This window comes from Vombatus ursinus, unplaced genomic scaffold, assembly GCF_900497805.2.
Source record: "Vombatus ursinus unplaced genomic scaffold, bare-nosed wombat genome assembly UNPS02014909.1, whole genome shotgun sequence".
Taxonomy (NCBI): domain Eukaryota; kingdom Metazoa; phylum Chordata; class Mammalia; order Diprotodontia; family Vombatidae; genus Vombatus; species Vombatus ursinus.
The window spans coordinates 2,802,130-2,825,361 of NW_020954687.1; the positions used below are offsets into that span (position 1 = coordinate 2,802,130).

Below are 23,232 nucleotides of genomic sequence, written 5' to 3' on the forward strand. Positions count from 1 at the left end.
AAAAAATTATATTGGCTTTACTTACCCATGAACAATAAATATTACTTCAATTATTTAGATTTGAGTTTATTTCTATAAAAAATGTTTTATGTTTAAGTTCTTATAGTTCCTGTGTCTGTTTTAGCAGATATACACTCAGTTATTTTAAACTGTTTAGGTATTTTAAATGGTCTAAAATACTACTGCATAATATTGTTGACGCATGGTGTAGTTTCTCTATTTTTCACTTCTGATTAAATCTACTTTAACTTTATCTGAGATCATGATTTCTACCCCTGCTTTTTTAACATAATAAATTCTACTCTTGACCTTTATTTTATCTTTCTATGTATCTCTAATTTTTATGTTTCCTGAAAGCAATATACTGTTGAATTCAAATTTTTAATCTACTATTTCCATTTTATGGGCAAATTCGTCCCACTCATATACTAAGCTACAATTACTTGTGTATTTTCTTCCTTCCTGTTTTTCCTCACTATTCTTCTCACCTTATTTACCCTATCCCTTCTCACTCCTCTCTTTTACTTCTAGCTGCTACCTTGCTCTCCTATTGTTTAACTACCTACCCCTCTAAAACTCCTTCCCATATCCTCTCTCCCCACCCTATCCCCTTTGCCCTCTTATTTCTTTCTGAATTTAGAAAACTATATGTGTATATTTCCCTCTTTAACCTATTCGTGATGAGTAAGGTTCCAGCATTACCCACCCTCCCCCTAACTAGTTTCTTCTGCATCAGTTTTTCCTTTTATGCCTCATTTGTATGAGATAATTACTCCTTTTTATCTGTTCCTACAGTTTTATTTTTTAAGAATCACTCTATCATACATAGTTCAGAGTCCTTCTTTCAAACTACCCAAATAATGATGACCATCATAAGAGTATTGCTAATATTTTCACATATATGAAGTAAATAATTTGACCTTATTGAGTTCTTTATAATTGGTCTTTAATGTTTACCTTACATTTCTCCTGGATATTGTATGTCGAATTTTCCCTTAAGTTCTGAGGCTTTCAGAATAAAAATCTGAAAGTCTTTCAGTTTGTTAAATGTCCATTCTTCTTTTTATTCAGGATTATACTTAAGAATATTTCATTAAAAAAAAAAACCAAAAAACCTTAAATCCCAAACTATTCATGATCTGTTTTTTTTTTAAGTTAGCAAAATGGTAACATTTTTCTCTGTTCCTTTCTTATCTTTTCCCCCCCGTGACTTAAGAAATTTGTTTTGACTTTTTAAAAATATAATCAACACAAATGTAAAGTCTAGCTTTGTCCCTTAGCACCTATGTGACCTGACCACATTATCTAACCTCTCTGGTCTTCAGTTTACTCACCTGCAAAATGAGGGGGGTTGCACTAAGATGGTCTGTAAGTTCTCTTTCAAGTCTAAATCTATAATGCTAGGATACTATATATTTTTCTAATTCAACCCCCTCCCCCTCATTTTCCATCAAACTGTCTTTCAATACATTGGTTATTTTTTATATTTGTCATATTTTTTAATTTCAATAACATTCTATGTTACATTAAAATATCACAATTATTTCAACCATGCCATACAATCACTGGACATACAGATTATTTCCATTTTTTTTTTCAAATACAAGTGAAACAGTTATATTTTCCATTATTTAAAAAAAATCTCAGGGGGTTTCAGAGGCCATTCAGCAGAGCCTATCCCTGACACAAGAATCTCTTCCACAGCCCATCTGTCCAGTGGTCCCCTAGCCTCTATCTGACAGTTTCTGGAGAGAGGGAGCTTTCTACCCTTACAAAACAAACCATTCCATCTTGGTACACCACTAGGAGTTATAACATTTTCCCTTTAATTAAGCTTAAATTTGTCACTTTGTAATTTTAACCTTTTGTGCTCCTAGTTCTCTCTTTCAGGACCAAGCAAAGCAAGTGTATTTTCTCATCTATGTACTAGTCTTTCAAAAATTGGGTGCCAATTAGTATGTGCACTTCCCCATTCACCTAAGCCTTCCTTTTCTAAGCTAAACACCCCTAATTCCTTCCTATTCTTGTAAGTGATGGACACATGGCTCTTCACAATATTAAATGCTTGCCCCTGGGCATTTTCCAGATTATCAATGTCTTGCCTAAAACATGGCACCCAGAACAGAATACAATATTCCTATTCCAGATATGATCTCACAAGGGCAAGACACAGAGGGACCATCATTTTTCAAGTCCTGGAGGGCACTATGCTTCTCTTACTAACAGTCTTCTAATAAACCTAAGACTTGAATTAGCTTTTTTGATTGTCATGTCACACTGCTGAATCAAATTAAGTATGCAGGCTACTAAAACTCCAGATCTTTTTAGATGAACATTTAGCCATGCCTCTCCCAACTTGAAATTGTAAAACTGACTTTTTGAACCCAAATGTAAAACTTTACATTTATCTATATTAATTTCATCTTATCACATATGGTCCAATATTTTAGCCTGTCAAGATCTTTGTCAACTCAACAATCATTCATTAGGAACTACTATGGGCTAGGTACTGTGCTAAGCACAGGAGATACAAAGAAAGGGGAAAAACAGTCCTTGCCCTCAACAAGCTCATAATCTAAAGAGGGAGGCAACATGCAAATAACTGTGCACAAACAAGAATAATTTGGAGATAATATCAAAGTGAAAGCACTAATATTAAGCAGGACTGGGAAAAGGTTCCAGGATACAGGGGACAGAGGCAAGAGAAAGTTCCAGTTAGAGTGGAAAGCCAGTAAAAATGCAGAGTCAGGAGATGGAGTGTCTTGTTCATGAACAGAAAGGAAGCTGGTGTCACTGTTTGGAAGGAAGTTAACATGAAAGGTAGGAAGGTAGGAAGGGGCCATGTTATAAAGGGCTTTAAAAGCCAAACAGAAGATTTTATATTTAATCCTGAAGACAACGGGGAGCCACTGGAGTTTTTTGAGTATGGAACTGTGCTTTAAGAAGATAACTCTGATAGCTGGATGGAAAAGAGACTGCAGTCTAGAAAGACTTGAGGCAAGGAGACCAACCAGAAGTCTACTAATACTAATCTAGGCGTGAGGTAATATGGACCTGTACCGAGGTGGCAGCCACGTCAGAGGACAGACAGGGGAATATATGAGAGATGATACAAAAGTACAATTGACAGGAATTGGTAAATGAGTGGATACAGGGGAGGAGGAGGAGGGGCGTGGCTACAGAGAGTGAAGAGTCAAGAATGACACCTAAGTTGCAAGGCTGGGTGCCTAGGAAGATGGTAATACACTTGAGAGTAATAAGGAAGTAAGTTTTTGGGGAAAAAATACTAAGTTCAATTTTGGACACACTGAATTTAAGAAGCCTATGGGACATCCAGTATGAGATGTCAAGTAGGCAACTGAAGACATGAGACCAGGTTAGGAGAGAACTGAATAAACTGAGAATCATTTATACTGGGATGATAATTCAATCCATGGGAGCTAAAGAGATCAAGTGAAATAGTAAAGAGAAGAGAGGGCTCAGGACAGAACCGTAGGGGTACCTACAGTTAGCAGGCATGACCTGGATGAAGATCCAGCAAAACAGACTGAGAAGGAGGGACAGACAAGAGGTCAGACAAGTAGGAGAACCATGAGAGAGCAATGTAACAAAAACCTGGAGAGAAGAGTGTATTGAGAAGAGTGCCATCAACAATGCCAAAAGATGCATAAGGTTTAGAAGGATGAGGTTTGAGAAAAGATCATTACATTTGGTAATTAAGAGACCACTGTTAACTTTGGGAGAGTAATTTCAGTTGAATGACAAGCCTAAAAGCCACACTATAGACAGAGAGGTAAGAGAGGAAAGAAATAGAGGCACTAATTGTAGAAGGCCTTTCTCAAGAAATTTAGTCACAAAACAGAGGAAACAGGATGATGGCTAGTGGGGAAGATCGAGTCCATTGTGTCACCCAGCGCATTATCTATCCCTCTCAGTTTTTGTGTCATCTAGATATCTGACAGGTACACCAAGGGATGTATTTATCCAAGTTATTGATGAAAATGTTACACATCACAGAACCAAGCACAGATAGCTAGAGTACTCCATTAAAGAGGTTCAATTCAGATAATGAACCATTAAAAATTACTCTGATCCAGCCATTCAACAACTATCCCTGTGGCACCTATAATTCTTGTTCTCTTACCAGATCAAACTCCCTTTCGCCTGGTCACCATCCCCCAGCACGTGTCTAATCTACCTATTGGAACATAAGCTCCTTGAGGGCACTAATGGTCTCACTTTTTTATTTGTCTCTCCAGCACACAGCACAGTGCCTGGCACATAGTAGGCACTTAATAAGTGCTTTTTAATTAGTTGTCATATTTCCAAGGAAATGCTGATAAATCTATCAATGCCTTTTCCTTCATACCAGTCATATTTTTTAGCAACCAATTAGTTGTCTGAATACATCATGTTGCAGCTATTGTAATTGTTTGCAGTGTTGATTTCAGATCTTTATTCTTTGAGTTTGGTGTTAATTTGAACCTTTACTCTGAAAAAGAGGACAGCACTAACTGCTTCAGAAATCGCTTCTATGTCATTAACCAATCACAGAAGCAGTCATTTCCTGTCTATTAAGATCAAATCAATTCAATTTTTGCATGTGATATTGTTTTGATACTTGCTCTATCCAGGACACACTAAATCTTTTCCTGATTCTCTGGACTTTTCCACCTTTTCACCCTGGAAAGGTCTTTACCCCTGCGGCCCTCTTCCTCTGATGGGTGAGTTCCTGTCTGGGGCCACCATTTCATTAAGTGCCCAGACCATTCAGGCTCCCTTCTCTCCTAGATCCACTTCTTATTCTCCAGATTTTCCCAGTCCTTCAATCGAAGCTTTCTCATCCTAGAGATATTTCTGTGCCCATTCTCCCAGCCAGCTCCCTTTGAAACGTCTTTCCCCATTAAAAGTAAAACTACCTGAGGGAAAGGATTGTCTTTTTTTGCTTGTATGAATAGCACATAGCACATAGCACAGTGCCTGGCACATATTAATCACTTAATAAATGCCTGCCTTACCTATCTGTCTGTCCATCCATCCATCCATGAGGATATCTTAACCTCTCTAAGGCTTCTGGGTATATGAGCAGTTGTTAACACCTTTAGCTATTTTTTATTTCTTAACCCCAAACCATAATTTTCACCATCTCCTAAGCCCACTTTCACACTGAAATAATCACTTACATGCCCGTTGAATTGGTTTGAAGGACCTTTTCAAGCTCTTCTCATTTTATCAAATGCAACAGATATTGGCATATAAAGTACCATATGAAGTTAACTAATGCTGTAATTTTTTTTTAACCAGGCACTGTTTAAGAAGCCATTTTTTCATTTCCATACAGACTTGCATATTTTGATCATATTAACATTATCTCCTTTGAGTGTTGTGGTGTTACGGCAGTAAATGCATTATCTAAAAATTTCTGCCTTTCTAATTTTACTTAGGGTCAGAATGGCATATGTTGATTTGTTCTGCTTGACTATACACATTTATTATAATGGAAAAGGCTTCCACTCAGGGGAAAACAGGGTACAAGGAAGGTTAGTGGGTAGTGAAAGAAATGAAAAATGGAGGCTTCTATAAAACACCTTTTCAAAAGCACAGAAAAAAGTGAAAGGTAACACAAAGAGCAATATTGTTACTATCTTGTTAAACTAATTGTGTGTGTGTGTGTGTGTGTGTGTATCTTAACTAAGAGAAATTCCATTTCTTATATAATCCTCTTCTCTGTTCTTGGTGAAGTTTTAAGAGCTTTAAGTTTGTCAGTATTCAGTTGTTTATCAGTCATGTCTGACTATTTGGGGTTTTCTTGGCAGAGATATTGGAGTGGTTTGCCATTTCCTTCTCCAGCTTATCTGACAGATGAGGAAATGAGGCAAACAGGGTTAAATGACTTGCTCAGGGTCACAGAGCTAGTAAGTGTCTGACGCTGGATTTGAACTTAGGAAGACGAGTCTTCCTGACTCCTAGCCTAGTGCTCTTATCTACTGTGCCACCCAGCAGCCTTTTTAAGCTTTAATAGCCAAAGTTTAAATGAGTTTATCGGTTTCCATGAGTCAATTGTCATCTCTAGACAAATGGCTCAAATCTTAACATCTAGTCCTTTTTTCTGTTTTGAAATACTTGTTGATGATTAATTTCATGACAAAATTTCAACAATTTGCCTGTGACCTAGAACTAATCAATTTCTATGACCGTTCTATGTGTATTTGGGGAAAAAAGCATATTCTTTGCTCTCTAGTTTCTTCAAGATTCTGTTTAAGTTTATAATTTCTCATTTTCTTTTTGTCTCACATTTTGATATGAAGAGTTTTCAACAGACCATTATTACTAATGTTCTGTCTTCCTTTGAGATATTTTCCTTTATAAATTACTTGCTATATACTTGAGTGCCCATATTTAAAGTTGTGTACTTTATATAATCAGTCAACAAGCACTTATGAAATACCTACTATGAGGCAGGCGCTGGAGACACAGATATAGAAGAGAGATAGTCCTTGCCCTTAAGGAGAATTTGTCCCTAAAGTGGGATGCGATATGTTGACAGGTAAGTAAATGTGGCATGTATGCAAAATAAAAACACAATAATGTGGGAGGAGGGGCTCGTGGAGAAGGAGGAGGCGGTGGCTTATATCAATCTCAAATTTGTCTTAAAGAGAGCTTTAAGAGGTTAAAGAGGCTTCCTTCCTCCAAGAGGAAGAGGTGAGGAGAGAGAGGATTCTAGGCAGAGTGGCCTGTGCAAAGGTACAGAGTGGGAAATGGAACATGGTAAACAGGGAATATCAAATCGGACAATTTAAATTTGGTTGGAACATACAGCACAAGAAGGGAGCAATGAAAGGTGACCCAGAAGTCTTGGTGCAGTTTTAAGCTTAGCTTAAATGATTTTATCAGCTTCCATGAATTCAATTGTCATCTCCACACAAATGATTCTCAGATCTAAACATCCAGTCCTATATTCTCTCCTGGCTCTAGTCCCTCATCTCTAACTTTCTGCTTGACATCGTCCCTGGATGTTCCACAGGCATTTCAAACTCAATCTGTACAAAACAGAACTCATCATCCCCGCCCCCGCCCCCCAAACTCTTCTTAAATTTCATAGCTTAAAACTACACTAAGACTTCTGGGACCTCCTGTCTGTATAATCTTGAAACAGGTTGGAGCTAGCCTGTGAAGGGCTTTAAACGCCAAAGGAATTCATATCTTCCAAAGGCAGTAGGAAGTCACTATAGTTTCTTAAGCAGATCAATAACTTAGTAAGACAAGTATGTTAGGAAGGTCCTTTCAGAAGCTGTGTGTAGGGTGGGCTGGAGGGGGAGAGACCAGAGGCAGGGCAACCCGGACTAGGCTGTGGTATGAGAACGAGGTGGATGCGGCAGACGGACGTGACGAGGCCCAGCATCTGCCTATAGGTCATCCAGGGAAGATGTCAAGCAGGAAACTAAAGAGGAGGGACTAGAGCGCAAGAGAAAGAGTAGGGTTAGATGCTAGACTTAAGTCACTTGTGCAGAGGTGACTGCTGAATCCATGGAAATCAACAAGACCACTGAAACGAAGGATGAGGGAACAAGAGAAGAGAGTTAAGAACACAGCCCTGGGATACACCCACACATAAGGGCAAGGAGGACTGGTCCGAAAGGCAGGAAGAACTACCTTGTCAGGGGCAGCTAGGTGGTGCAGTGGATAGAGCACAGCCCTGGAGTCAGGAGAACCTGAGTTCAAATCTAGCCTCAAACACATAATACTCGTTAGCTGTGTGACTCTAGGCAAGTCACTTAACCCCAATTGCTTCACAAAAAAAAAGGAGAATTACTTTGTTTATCTCTCAGTGTTTTTGGTTTGAATTCGATTCAGCAAGATATTATGGAACTAAACTTTAGTCCACTGTTTCAATTTAAATTTGGGTATATTTGTGTATGTGTTTTTTGTGGAAAACATATTGTTTTACTATTTTAAAAAATCCACTTTTTATTTATATTTACCTAATTCCAATTGTTAAATTTTCTTTACTTTTAAATTATTTTTGTATTTCTAAAATAAGCCACCTCTCTTCTATGCCTGTCTACCCCCCAATAAATTCAAGAGAGATCTACATGGACTATATTCTAGTTCAACGTTTTAGGAGAAGTCATGTTTTAAGTTGGCCTATACAATAAAAATTGGATATATTAAAAACAAACAAAAAAAAAAGAAAACAAAAAAAAAGCCAAACAATTTGGCCCTCTACATTGTGTTTAGCCTAAACTTGGAAGATTCTTGTACACGTGAGACAGGGGAGAAGATATCCAAAGAGCCTAATTTTTTTTTAAAAAGAAAAACTCACCTTTATTCTAATAAATATTTCAAACTCAATTACTTCTTTCTTTTTTTTTTGGCTAGGCAATGGGGTTAAGGGACTTGCCCAGGGTCACACAGCTAGTAAGTGTTATGTGTCTGAGGCCGCATTTGAACTCAGGTCCTCCTGAATTCAGGGCTGGTGCTCTATCCACTGTGCCACCTGGCTGTCCTTAAATTCAATTATTTCTCTAAAAACAGCTCATAAACTCACCTGTATATTCTGTCCCAGATGCTACTGAAGAGGTTGTAGATGCATTTTCCCAGTCTTTTTCACCATTTCGGCTGCCACAGCGACTTGGAGATAAGAAGCCCTCTACAGACTCTGACCTAAAGAGATAAAATAGTTTGTTCATTTCAAACTAAGAATATTTCAAGGGAAATGAATAGGAGACAAATTACAAAGGATGATAGTATGAACTAGATAGTATAATTTCTGTCTTTTATAGACTGTGGGTGTATCACAATCTTTTTTTATTCAATCTTTTTTGCAGTTCCAAATTCTCTCTCCCTCCTCCCCAAAATTAGAAAGCAAGAAAAACAAAGTCCATTAAAATATGTATAGTCATGTATGATAATCATGCACTGACAGTGACTCAGAAATCACATCTGCCAGTGCAGATATAGCTCATCTGGGCCTGGTTACTTGAATTCATCAAAGGCAGCTTACTCCTATCTCCCTACTTAACTTGTGTGTCAACTCTCCCTTCGCCATTTTTGTTAGGATCTTTCCAGTCCAAAATTGTTTCTCACTGGAAGGGAAAATGGAAAGGCTAAGCAGCAATTCTTGTTCTCTGTCCCGAGTAGTTACTGCAACATTTACTACAAGTATTATTCTTATCTTTTCTTTGATATCCTTCTCCCAATGTAGCTTTTAAAATACCCCTTTTTTATTCTCCTTCATTTTCCTCGTCATCCTCAGCTCAAAATGCCTCCTTCGTGGGTGAGAATGAGGTCCAGAAAAATAGTTTCTCACTAGTTGTTCTATCTTTTGAAGGATGAAACTATCATTAACATTTCAAGAAATTATTAGCTGCTCTGCTTTAGGCAGAGAGAGGAGCAGTAGATGTTCATTTAATTGGGGTTGTCCTACCCCTCCAACACTACTATAACACGTCTTCTTCACGCCAGGCTTGTGATGTTTCTGAAACTCCTATAAATCTGTTCCTTCTGTCCTGCTGGTCTACAGTATATTCCAATGACAATACTGCTTGTTCTACTTGTCTTGGTTTTTATACAAATGCTCTCCCCATCACATATTTTCATTTTGATTCCTAGATTTCCTCTCATGAATCTGTCTTCTTAATACTGCTTCCTCCCTCTCTCCCCCTACTTTATCCTGCTTCTTCTAATTAAGGTATTCTGTCCCAGAATTGTAGGTCTAATCAAGGGTTTCATCCCACTAAATCTCCGTGATACTTATAAGGTTAAATTTGCTTCTCTGTATTAGGATCTCGAGTTCACTTTTCTTGCTACCCACACTTTATTTGTGAAGATCTCTTGGATCATGGGTTTTACTGCTGGCTCCTATAGATGTTTATTTCCCATGGTGTATCTGGGTATTTCTACTATTATTTATTTTGAGGGATATATCTAGGTGGTTTTCCCCCTCCTCCTTTCATTTCATTAGTCTTCAGATTAGATTTTCAAGACTCTGGACAAATACATTTTTATAAGCCTTTGTCAGGTATATATACTCTCCCTGGACAGGAATATATCATTCCTGCATTTTAAATTGCTGTCCAGAAATATAAATCCTATTCTCAGACACCATGTTCTTACCACTTGTTAACTTCCCAAATCCACCTCTTTCTCATCTAAAGCCCTAGCCTTTGATATGCAGTAATGAAAACACTACTTACAGCAGCCTACACAATTTATGTATATCTTCTATGACAACTAGCCCAAATGCTGCAATGTTGGGCATAAGAAGAAGCCCTTACATAAGAGGCCCAACTATGAGCTGGACCACTAGCTACTCAACACCAAGAATGGGTCTTACTTGCATTCACACATACAAATATGGGGCGGTTACAAGAAGCACTAAGTAGAGGCTAGACATGGACAACTTCTCTTGGGACTCAGACATTGTAACTGCAAACCAGGATCACTGATGTGGTCTACATGTCCAACAATGAGCTGGCACAGACCAAGGTGTTGGTGAAGAACTGCATCCCACTCATCAACTGCACCCCCATACTGACAGTGGTATGATGGTGGTATGGCCTATGCCCTGGACAAAATAAGGAGGCAAAAACTGACTTCTGAGGAAGAAATTTTAAACAAGAAGCAAAGAAGATTGAGAAGAAATATGAGGAATGGAAGAAGGATACTAAGATCAGCGTGCATCGAGAAGAGCAGCATAAGCAAGGTAAACTGCGGGCAATGAGCCACTGGGTTCCTTTCAAGATGGTAAGGAATTCTGACTGGTGTAGAATTATATATTCTGCATTACAGAATTCTGTCTAAGGAAGACCATGGCCAGAAAAGGAAAATAAACTCATTCCCTGAGATTTACTGGTGTAACAAATCCCCAAATTGATTAAAAAAAAAAAAGACGACTTATGCCTTAAGGTCTTCCATTTCTGAGACTTACTTTCTAGATTCCTTTTGGCAATCTCACCTGTGCCCACATGAAACCACCAGAAACAAGTGGTAGTCACCAGGTTTAACAAATTTGGGAAGGTTCTCTGTAGCTTTCTAGATACATGTCCCAGAAGGACAGCAGGCCTCTCTACTGCCCTCAGTCACTTTCAGTAGGGATTTGTCCACCACCAGGACTGCCTCTCTGTCTTCTGGCCCTCACCTGGTGGTACCTGTAGCTCCAAGCCCCGTTCCCTGGAGGACAAGCAGAGGACCCAGAGCTCCCTCTCCAGGACGGGCTTCAGGTCTGTTACTGTCACTGAGTGTTTGCTGGGTCTTCATGACCCCGCTTCACATTACCATCCCAGGACCTTCTGACATAGGGCAAGATTCCCCTCTACCTCTTCATATCCTTTTTCAAATTGGTTTTCACTCAGAATCCCTTCTTGCATTCTTTTAAAGGAATACTTCAGGGGCAGCTCGGTGCCACAGTGGATAGGGCACCGGCCCTGGAGTCAGAGGGACCTGAGTTCCAATCCAGCCTCAGACACATAACACTTACTAGCTGTGTGACTCTGGACAAGTCACTTAACCCCAAATGCCTTACCAAAAAAAGAAGAAAAAAAAAAGGAAAACTTAATTCTCACTAATAATCATGGGAGTGGAGCAGTGTTCTTTGGGCCCCTTTATCTTCTCATAAAAGATGACCAGCATGCATTTTGAGCATAGTTGAAGGAATTGGTGATCTGTAGTCTAGAAAAGAGAAGACTTAGCAGGGGGAAAGATAGTTGTATTAATGTACTTCAACAGTTGTTAAAGGAAAGAGGATCAAGCCTAATTCTGCCTGGCTCCAGGAGCACAAACAGAGGAAAGGGTTAGAAGGAAAACCTTCTTAATACTTTTGAGTTATCCCAAAGTGGAACTGTCTCCTTCAAAAGACAGTGGGTTTCTCCTCACTAAAGGTTTTTAAGGAAAGGTTCTATGACTGAGGCGGGGTGGGGGAAGGGGGCCACCAGTGGCATGGCTACATTGGATTCTCATTTTTGGTATGGTTGGATTAGATGGCCTCTGGGGTCCCTTCCAATCCAACTCTGGTTATTTCCCTTGGGGGCCGATTTTTATGCGGATCAATGGTATAAAAACTGAATTCAAGTAATAAATTGACACATCAGTAGCAAAAAAAATCATTACTCTAAAGAGACAATAAACCCAAAAGACAACTAGCACTACCAACCTAAATAATTTCACTTTTCCTTTATCCCACCCCCCCATGGGAATTTTATTTAGCACGATTTTAGTTAGTGACAATTCGTAGATATAAGTGTTTTCAGGAACAGCATAAAGTGTTGACAATCAATGACCAGGGGAAAAAAGTCTTCTAAAGGAAAAGAAAAGTTAGTCTTAGGTAAAACTATGGATATGATTTAAATGAAAGGTTAATGAGTACAAGGCATTATAAGAGATTCTATGACATTCAAACTGAGAAAACTGAAGATAATTTTCCAATAAAAATGTTAATAATTACTACTTTACCTTGGTGTTCTCTTGCCTGAATGCACGCTCTCATTGTCTCCTGTGTTCAGTGATGCCAAAGAAAGGCTAGAGACTGAAAAAACACGATAAATTCGTGACCCTGGATAAAAACAAAGTTAGATTTTTTAAACAGGCAAATAGCAAAGAGTCTGTTCATTAGATAACACCAGCATATGGAGACTGAGCTTCTACAATACTTTTTTCATTCAGTATTCATCTTAACTTGTAATATGCTGCATGCACATATATAGTTTGTCAATTTTGTAACATGTAAACATAAATATATAACACATAACTGACATACTCATGATAAACAAGTATAATCTTAATTTGTTGCTAAAATTTGTTATTTCCAGAAGGCAAGCTCTAAACCAACATATGTAACAATAATCCCATGAGGAAAGATTTTAATAAAAACCAAAAAGTTGAATGCTGCAAGTCATAAGGCTTTTTCAGAAATCTTTCATTGGTAGGCGGAAAAATTAAGCTTTTTAATTACAGAAACTTTTTTTAGGCAATGCTAAATATTTTCTCCATTAAAGTTCCAGTCTGATGACTCCTTATAACATGGAGGTCCTCATACTGACAAAGACTACGCCAGCTGGACTTGACCTTGGGCAAGTTCTGACAAGAAGAAAAAGCATTTGAGTAGGGGTGTGCTGACGGACTGTCTAGCTGTCTGAGGACTGGCCCAACTAAATTCAGATTCTTATCACTAGGTTAGCCACTATGTGATGAGCTGTTTGGGCTGCAACAACTCAGGTTAAGCCACTTAATAAAGAAAAGAAGGGCTGTGACTTGTGTCAGGAGGGAGAATTTATATATCGGTGAAATAATGGCGCATGTTACAGCACATACAGTATGGAACTTGGAGTTAGGAAAACCTGAGTTCAAATCCAGCCTCAGACACTTACTAGCTGTGTGACCTCAGTTTCTGAAACTGAAAAGCAAAGGGATTGGACTAAATGACCTCAAACTCCCTTTTAGCTCTAAATCTATGATCCTATGAAATCCCTCATACTTGAAGTATTTATGTGATTTTTTTTCATAGAGATATCTACTGAGTAGTGGATCAAATGTAACCAATACATAATTCTTTTGCATATGAGCAACAATGTTTTGTTGCATGTAATTATTATACTGCAAATTTTCTTAGGTTTTTAAAAAGACTAAGAGAATCTTGCCAAATTTTCCAAAATATTAGATCATAAGAAAATAAGAATTTTTGGGAATAAGAAGTAACCATGCAGAAATGAAAGAGAAAAGATATTAATTAAAGATATAAGAAATGAAGATCCTTAATTAGTTTCTACATTAAAGGAGCTTTTAAAGGACTTTTTACCTTACATTTCTTATTATGCTGAAATCCTTCTTGTCCATTTCATGTTTCCCAAATTATAATATATTCCTAAGTTTACAAGTGCAAGAATGGGTTAGTAAATTGAAAAGTGTACAACAGTGGCAAAAGTACCACAAAAGGTTAGTGTTTATATTGGGGGGTTTTAACATTCACACTTGTGTTGCTATATATATGCATGCAGACATAACACATTACTATTAACATAACTTTCATCTGCTAATTTTGGCTTTGCAATTAAGATGCATGCAGATTTCTAAATTAGATTTATCAATTTAGCACAAGAAGCTAATCAATGCAAGGCCAAGTTAGTATCTCAAACCAAGCTGGTGTTTTTATATGAACAGACTCTTTCTAACAAGATGTTACCTGGTGGACCTTTGATTGGTGTTTTAGGTGATTCAATATGATCCCTGTGAATAGATTTTGGCCGCTGCTTTTTTTGTTTTGCTACATGAGGGCGAGGCTTAATTACTGTATCCATATCTTCCATGAGTTTCAGCTGTTTTCTTCTCATATATTCTTGCCTAATAAATTCTCTACGTGCTCGTTCATCTTCTTTCTTCTGGCGTTCTTCCTCAGTTTTACGCCTATGAAATCAAATACAGTTAAATTCCTAATATTATAGATCACAGTTTAAAGCAATAACTATATGAAAGAATATGTTTATATGAAACAAGCAAAAAGTAATTGTTAGGTATCAGAAGCATTCCAAAGAAATCTGGCTGTGTTCACAAATAATTTTCCTGAAATAACCATTAATTTTATTTCACAAAGGATACCACTCAATTATAGAAATTTAATTTTCTTTGAAACTGTATTTCTCTACAATTAGACTTTTAAATACTTTAGCCTCATGGGAATATGCTACTTCATTTAGGGGAAAATATGGTCTGAAGATACTCTGAAAACTAAAAAACATTTAAAAATTAATACATTTGTCTACATGCATAGCATACTACAGAATTAATAATCCCAGCATACTTAAACCCTATTAATACAAATGAATAAGACATACTATTTTAATATACGAAAAATTCAATTACCTTGTTTCTTCCTTCTTATGTTCTAATTCTGCTTCTAGCTGCTGTTTTCGAAGTAAAGTCTCTCTTTCTCTCCTCAATCGTTTCTCCAGCAAAGCTGCCCGTTTCATTGCCATATCATTCTCTGCTTTTTGATCATCCTAACAACAGGGTAATTTAGAAGAAAGCAGATGAACAACCTCAGGTGACTACACTCTAATTTTCAAATGTTTCATATTTGGTAGTGCTGTGCTTCCAGCTGGAAACATGAACTATTTGCACAACAGGCCATTATGGAAAATTTATGCAAATCTACTAGGTATATTTCACATTAGGTAGTATAAGGTGATGCAAGACAGATAAAATTTATATAAAACCATATGTCATAATACTGAATTTCAAAATAGTTCTTTTGTTCATATGGTCATAGATTTAGAACTGGAAGGGCCCACTGAGGTTATCTAGTCCAACCACCTCTTTCATAGATGAGAAACTGAAGATCAGAGAAGTTAAATAACTCATCTGGGGTAATGTAGCCACAAAGATGGCAGACAGGGACTAGAACCCATGCCTACATAGTATTTTAACGTATGTAGATATTGGGTACCAGAAAAGACTCTATTTATGAAAGTACATGTACAAAAAATATTTACAGCAGCTTTTTAAGTGGTGGCAAAGAATAGGAAATTGAGGGTATGTCCATCAATTGGGGAGTGGCTGAACAAGTTGTGGTATATGATTGTAATGGAATACTATTTTATCATAAGAAATGACAAGCTGGATGCTCTTAGAAAAACATGGAAAAACTTACATGAACTGATGCAAAGTGAAATGAACAGAACCAGAACATCACGTACACAGTAACAGCAATATTGTATGATGATCAACTGTTAATGACTTAACTATTCTCAGCAATACAATGGTCCAATACAATCCCAAAGGACTTATGATGAAAAATCCTATCCATCCTCCAGAAAAAGAACTGAGTCAGAATGCAGGTAAAAGCATACTTTTTTAACTTTAATTTTCTTGTTGGTTTTTTTTTGGGGGGGCAATATTTCTGTGTTTTCTTTCACAATATGACTAATATGGAAATGTGTTTTGCACAACTGCACATGTATGCATATCCTATATTACAATGCTTGCCTTCTCAATGAATGGGGAGGGGAGGAAGAGAATTTAGAACTCAAAATGTTAAAAAAAAAAAGAAACTAATAAAATATTGGATAAAAAAAGAAAGTAAACATACAATGAATTCGTTGAGATTATTTAACATTATCTGGAAAAATGAAGTAATCAGGTATTAACAGAATAACTTATTCACAAGCTAAAAATATAACATCAGTGTGAAAAAATGGGAAAGATGTGGACTGGATGAGAACACAGTTAAAAGGGCTTAGAACTGAATGATCAAATCCAACACTAATTAATAGATTCATATCAACTTAAAAGAACATCTCTAACAGAGGGCAACAGGCTCTGTCCTTGCAAAAGAATATTGTTTAGCAAAGAGATGAAGGAAATTAAGCTGGAAGGGACAGATAACGATCAACAGGCTGGAACAAGATGGCTGAAGGTAAAGTTCAAGAGTGATAAACATGAAGTATCATACCCAGGCTTAAAAAAAGAGCCAGCTTATTCTAAGTACAGGATGGAGATGTCCACGGAGGCAACGCTACGATGACAGCTGCTTGTGTGACAAGACTCAATGTTCTCCTAAGTAGAGCACAACATTCTTGAGTGTAGGGGATGTTTTGTGATATGGTGGCTCAAATACTAATGTAGACACAGGCAACCTTAATAACCTAAACACATCTCAAGGCACAGTAGCAGTAGTTTTGTGTTGTACTCAGGTGGGGTCAGACACGTGGACAAGCCTGTTCTGTTCTGGACATGTTGGTCTGTGCCGATTCCCCAAGGTTCCTCTGAGAGGTTTGTTCAAAGCTCTTTGGACTCCCATGTGTTACTGGTCCCTCATGCAGATGGCCAATGCAGGGCCGCCCTCTGCTGGCCAGTTTAGGAATATGTTCCACAATATAGGCCTGAAGAAGATATTTTAGATTTCCAGGAGAAACCATGATTTGCTGAGTATTCCCTTCCTCACTCCAGTTATATATGGTAATTTTCCATATGCCTTAATACATTATGAAAATGGATATACTTTACATAGTCCTATTAATTTAACAAAGTTTTTTAAAAATATGTAATTGCATATACTATCAGTCTAAGCTGATATATTAGTTTTGCTGAATTAATTCTTTTTCCTTTTTTTTTAATTCTTCATTACAAAGGATGGCTCTCTAAGTAGGAGAGGGGGAAGGATATATTTGGAAATTAAAGTGACAAATAAAACAAAAGATTTCAATAAAAATTTAATAGAAAAGAAACATGTAAAAGAAGAAATGGGTTTAAAAAAAAAAACAGCTAGAGATAAATCCAAAATGCAAGATTCACATTTTCCAGTCCCTTTCCCAAATTGGCAATTCTTTAAGAGATATGAAAAATTTTAATTTTAAAAAGACTTTTTACAGGGGACTTATAGGAAGGAGGGGAATCGGAGGCATTTTGTAAACATGAAACTGATGCCTATATTCAAAGAGGATATTTTAGCAACAAATCTCATACGTTATCTGGCAGATGTCAGCACAACTTAAATTACATACCTTAAAAAAGAATCCACAGCATACTTTCTGATCATCATCAAATTGTTCTTTGTCACTTTCTCCTTCATATTTTTCAACAGACACATCAGCCTTATCAGGAGGTTTCAAGTCTGAGAGGGAAACTTCAATTAAATTAACATTTTTAGGAGCTGGAGCTGGAGCCGGCAAAGTGCAAGTCTGAGGTGGTATGGCGAGTTGATTTACTCGATCTTCATTTGGTGTGAGACACACAGTCTCTGTAATGGGTTGTGACAATACTTCAGAAACTGATGACTCCATAGGTTTGAGCTCCTTTTCCTCTAGTTTGTGAACATGCTGTTCCAAAGCCCCTTTGGATTCTACTTCTTCCTTTACTTCTTCTGTAGATTTAGCTTCCTTTAACTGAGGCTCACACACATGCTCTCCATCATCTCCAAAACACACAAAAGATCTAGTCTGAATGGGAACTTGACTTGGTGAGAATCTCCTCAACCGAGGAAGGCTATCTACAGACCTAGGGGGGGTTAAGGTGCGATTTAAAGGGGTTATTTTCAGTTCATTTGGTCTAGGAGTCCTTTGAAGTTTAACAGGGAAGGAGGAGGTCTTCTTGTTAGAAGACTGTGGAGATGGATGAGTTGGACGAGGGGAGTCCGAAGAGAATGGCACAATTGGAGATGACAGTCCTGTCTGCCTAGAAGATTTAAATTCTCTAATCTGTTTCTGCGGAGAAGGTTGTGGAGGTGAAATCACCCAAGACTGTTGCTCCCTCATCTGCATTAACATCTCTTGTTGCAATGACAAACGTTGCATTTCTTGTTGTAGAAAATGAAGAGATGAATTTAGCTTTTCGATGGACTTTGTATATTCTAAAATTTCTCCTTCATTTAAAGTCTCCTCAGAGGGGCTTGCCAAATTCCATTGCTTTTCAGGATCTACAGGTGTGGTTGGAGACTTCAACCATTTGCCTTGAGAGTTGTCAATACTGTCTTTCATTACTTCTGTGGCAGATTTATTAGTCCGTACATCTGCTTTCTGTGATTCTCTTTCCTTCGTTCGATCAGTGTAGACTTTCTCATCCTCAGCACCAGCTGCTTCTTCTCGAAGAGGGGATATTCCATCTCCTTTCTTTTTCACTACAGTGAGGAAGGCTGTTCTGCCCATTTTCTGCCTCTGCTTAGTGAAAGCTGCTTCCATTTTCTTCTTCTGCGCTTCTATAGCTCTCCTTTTTTCCTCTAGTTTCATCCTAAGATGGACCATTTCAGAAGCCAGTAGCTGGGTAGTATCTCTTCCTTGAGGAAGAGCTGTTTCTTCAGGGATCTGGGCCCAAGAAACAACATGAGGAATATTGAGTTCAGAGCCTTCTGGTGTAGTTTTCTGAGAACTGCTCCCACTGCTTCTGCCATCTGTGTGATTCAGTTTTCTGAACTTCTGCTCAGCAAAGCTCGTCATTTTAACTCCTGAGCTGGAAGAAGCACTGCTGCCTGGTTGAGACCTGGTACTCATAGTACTTGGGCAAGGACTTAAAGCTTCTCCGTGGTTGCTAACTCGCATTTCATAGTCCTGAACACACTTGGAAGGTTCTTCCATGTCTGAGTCCATACTAACAGTGTAGTCTCTCAAAGAAGAATCTTCATCCATCGTTTCTGGAATATCCTCTGAAGGAACGTGAATTCCAGTATCTACCTCTGTCGTGTCAGTCACAGGGCTCAGAGCGCCTTTTGTATCAGTTATGACATCGGGACTAGGTGGATTTAGTTTGAAATCTGAATTAAGGAGACTCATTTCCTGACTGTGAAGAAAGAACCCATTTGTGATCTGGTCTGACTGGAGGGCACAGGGAGACTTGTCAGTATCATGAATTATCTGTAAGGCTTCTTCAATGCTTGGTGTTTCAATCTGGTTGCCAAACTCATCGAGAGGTATCCTATTTTGCAAAGCTCCATTTGGAAGCTTATAATGAATATTTTCATTAGAATTTAGTTCAATCGCACTATGAGGTGCACAAGATTTGAGGTCACTTTGAGAGTCTGTATTATTTTCTTCTTCAATGCTTTCTGTCTCCTCTTCTCCATTCACTGGCTTGAAGGACAAATTTTTCCTAATGTGTTTAGGCATACGGTTGCTGTTTAGTGTAAGACCTTCATTACTAAGAGATCGAGTGATTCCTCTGTTTGCAGTAGATCTCCGGACACTATTTTCTTTGTCAAAAGAAATATCAAATGAAACTCCATGCACTGATGACCTTCAAGAAGAAAAAAAATGAGATAAATTCCTTAGGGAATTCAAGAAAAGAACATCTTCAAATATAATTAAATAATTTGGGATGAAACTTCTAGGGAGAAAACATTTTTTTCTTTCTACCTGCTTATAACTAGGGAGAACTCATGGAAGATATCAGGAGGGGCAACCTACTGACCACGCTTCTAAATTTAACCATATTTAATCCTTTCACAACTACATGCCTGCTCTAACACTTCCCATAGTTTAGGGACTAAATACAAACTGTAATCTGGTTAACAGATTTACTTAGTGGCTGTATTTAAAAATAACTTCTATTATTTACCTTTTTTCTTTGGGCCATGTCCCTATGAAGCCATCAACATAAGACATAGATGTAGACCTTCTAATTCCTCCTTCAAAAGCAAAACAGAATCATTTTATCACAAGAAAACAATTTTTTCTTTAAGAAAACAAGAACTTTTATAAATCTAAGTATTGGCATTACAAAAAGCAAAGTAACAATCTGAAGAACTGCAGATTTTCTAATTAACTGAAAAAGTAAATGAAACACAAGCTATTTAAGCCAGCTACATTAGTCACTATTTCAGAATAAAGAATGACCACTCTTATTTATTTATAAATGCTTATTCTTGGTGATTATTTCAAAGCCAAAACAAATAAATGTAAAATGTAACTAAAGCTCATTCTCTTTTAATCTTTCACTTTTTTACCTGAATCAGATGGTGGTTGGGGATATTGATGTCTAGCAGGCAGATGATGATGAGACTGGGAAAATGCAGTACCTTCCCTAAAATAAATCAAAGTAATATTATACATTTGTTACACAAAAAATTCTGTGTATTATAGTTGAACATATAAACAATTTCACCACCTCTCATTCTATATACAATGAAGATTAAGAAATAGACACTTTATACAGTTTTTAAACCTCAAACTTATTCATACATTGGAAAACAATAATAACTGTGATCATATATGAGGCAGCTAGATGGTCAACAAGGGACAGAACACTAAACCTGAGAGTCAGGAAAACATAAGTTCAGACATTTACTAGCCAATCTGATGAGTGTGAGGTGATACCTCAGAATTGTTTAATTTTAATTTCTTTAGCTTTTAGTGATTTTGACCATTTTTTTCATATGGCTATTGACAGCTTAGATTTCTTCTTTTGAAAACTGCTTAGTTCTTTTGACCACTTATCAACTGGGGAATGGATCTTTTTTTCTTAAAAATCTGACTTAGTTCCCCATGTCTTTTTGGGGGGGGGGGGGGAGTCAAGTGACTTGCCCAGGGTCACACAAGTAATATGTATCTGAAGTTGGATTTGAACTCAGGTCCTCCTGACTCCAGGGCTGGTGCTCTCTCCAGGGCTGGTGCTCTTTCCGTGGCACCACCTAGCTGCCCCAGTTCCTTATGTATCTTAGAAATGAGACTTTTATCAGAGATAATAGATTGCTGCAAAGATTAGTAAATTCACATGAAAAGAAATAATATGACACAAACAATATCTGATCTGAAAATGAATACAAGGAGAACTCAACTGAATGCTCCCTGAAGTTGATTTAAGTTTTAGTAAAATGTACCTAAGTAGTTGAAATAACAATGAATCTTAAAAAAAAAAAAAGTTTCCTAGTTTTGGGGTTTTTTTAAGTATACAAGTATAGCAGAGAGCTTGAGGGCATTCTATTTAAAACAGAATTTCTTAATAACTTTTTCATATCTGCTTAGAACATGAATCTTAAAAAATTTAGTAAAATAAGGACAAAGAATAAACTGTGTACAGTGGAGCAAGTACTTGATTGGCAACCAGAAAGAAGCCCTGGTTTGGAATCCTAGCTCTGCCACTTACTAGCAGTGTGATTTCAGACAAGTTACTTAATATCTCTGGGTCTCAATTTCCTAACATGTAAAAAGAGAGGGTCATCTAGTATAACCAAGAGTCAATAGCTCTTCCAACTCTTGAAGGCTGAACCTATGATGCTAAATACTGACACCAGCTCTATTTCCCTCTTAATTTTTTCTATTCCTGAATTCCTAAAATCAGAACCAAGATAGATAGATGCATGGATGGGTAAAACTAATCTGGTACATTCATATAGTTAAAACAATATCTTGTTTAGACTCTCCAAGTCTAAGAAGTTTATATAGCACGGTAAGGTTTACAAAGGGCTTTCCCAACAACAATTCCGTGAAGTAAAATAGTACAAGTATCATCCCAATCTTATAAGCTGAGAAAATGGAGGCTCTGAGAAGTTAATAAGTTCATAATCTTCTAGTTATTAAGTAAAGGTAGAATTAGAACTCAAGTTTCCTGATATCAAGTCCAGTACTCTTTCTCACTAGACCATACTGCATCTCTCAAGCAAAATTTCATTTTTTTTCCCAGGTACAATAATAAAATCAATAACATAGCTGGATCCCCAGTCAATTCTTACTTATCTACAACAATGGGAACAATTAAGGTAGATAATCAAAAACAAATTACTATTCAAGATAATTTAAATTTGGACTTTAGAATGCATTTCTACATGCAATTAACTCTTCATTATCAGATCTAATAGGACATAATTCATATAATGAGAACAATGAACTATTAAAAATCATCTGTGTGGATCTACAATTCGTTTTTACACTTATATGTTTCTCACATCCTAGGAATTTAAAACACAGCAAGCACGGTGATGAAGCCACACCTGGAAGGTCTGGGTGCCAATAAAAGTAAGCTTCACCTTGTTCCTTAATGTCCTCTAATTCACAATAGGGAAGGAAAACACACCTTAATGAGTGACATTGCGATCTGGCCCGAGTCAGCCTATCTTCCTCTCAAAGTTTTAAGCATGTCTGAGTCACACATTTTTGGGGGAGAAGTGGGGAAAATTAAGTATTTTTTTTCCTAACAACTGAGCACAGGTTGGTGGTGAAGGAGACAATGACCTGAGTGGTTCACGCTCACTTGAAACACATTCCCTTCCAGTTTCTTTTGGGCTATGGACTGCATAACTTTCCAAGAGTTAACAGAATCTGTTCCCATTCACGTTCTGTACTTTTGGCCCTGCTTGCTCTTCTCATCCCTCCAAAATCACTCCTGTCACTTGTTTGGTTTTTACAGGATAATCAGATTACAAACCTAGAAGAAGAAGAGACCTCAATCTAGTCCCACCTACTCATTTTATAGATAAGGAAACTGAGGCCTGAGGAGGTTGAGTGACTTGCCCAAGACCACACAGGTAGCTGCAGAATGCAGATATTACCCTTCTTTTAAAACAGCACGCCAAGAGCTGTGGTTTTAATGTATTAGGTCTAACCCTGAATATTTATGCAACTTAATTATAATATTTTCATATATAAGTAAAGTTCTTTGAATTTCTTAGCTAAAAGGTATAAAAAGCATGGATGTTCTAAAACATAAAATAAATTTAAAAGGTTTGATTCAGCCTCTGGAAAATATAAATAAAGATGCAGAAAACAGAGAAAAATAAATTTCAAATAAAAAAAACAAATTAGAGATTCCAAAATAAAA

General features: G+C 37.3%; 1 protein-coding gene across 2 annotated transcripts in view; it reads right to left on the minus strand.

Moving 5' to 3' along the window:
- Positions 1–23,232, minus strand: part of CAMSAP2 (calmodulin regulated spectrin associated protein family member 2) — a 154,522-nt gene that overhangs the window by 5,477 nt on the left and 125,813 nt on the right. Inside the window, exons 9-15 of one of the 2 annotated variants that reach the window (XM_027843406.1) lie at positions 20,423–20,499; positions 20,035–20,104; positions 17,493–19,713; positions 14,854–14,990; positions 14,177–14,397; positions 12,451–12,523; positions 8,549–8,664 (exon numbers count right to left, since the gene is read on the minus strand). In XM_027843406.1, the coding sequence (XP_027699207.1) occupies positions 8,549–8,664; positions 12,451–12,523; positions 14,177–14,397; positions 14,854–14,990; positions 17,493–19,713; positions 20,035–20,104; positions 20,423–20,499 (2,915 nt within the window). Of the gene's footprint in view, positions 1–8,548; positions 8,665–12,450; positions 12,551–14,176; positions 14,398–14,853; positions 14,991–17,492; positions 19,714–20,034; positions 20,105–20,422; positions 20,500–23,232 lie in introns of both variants that reach the window. The other variant, XM_027843405.1, reaches the window with a different exon arrangement.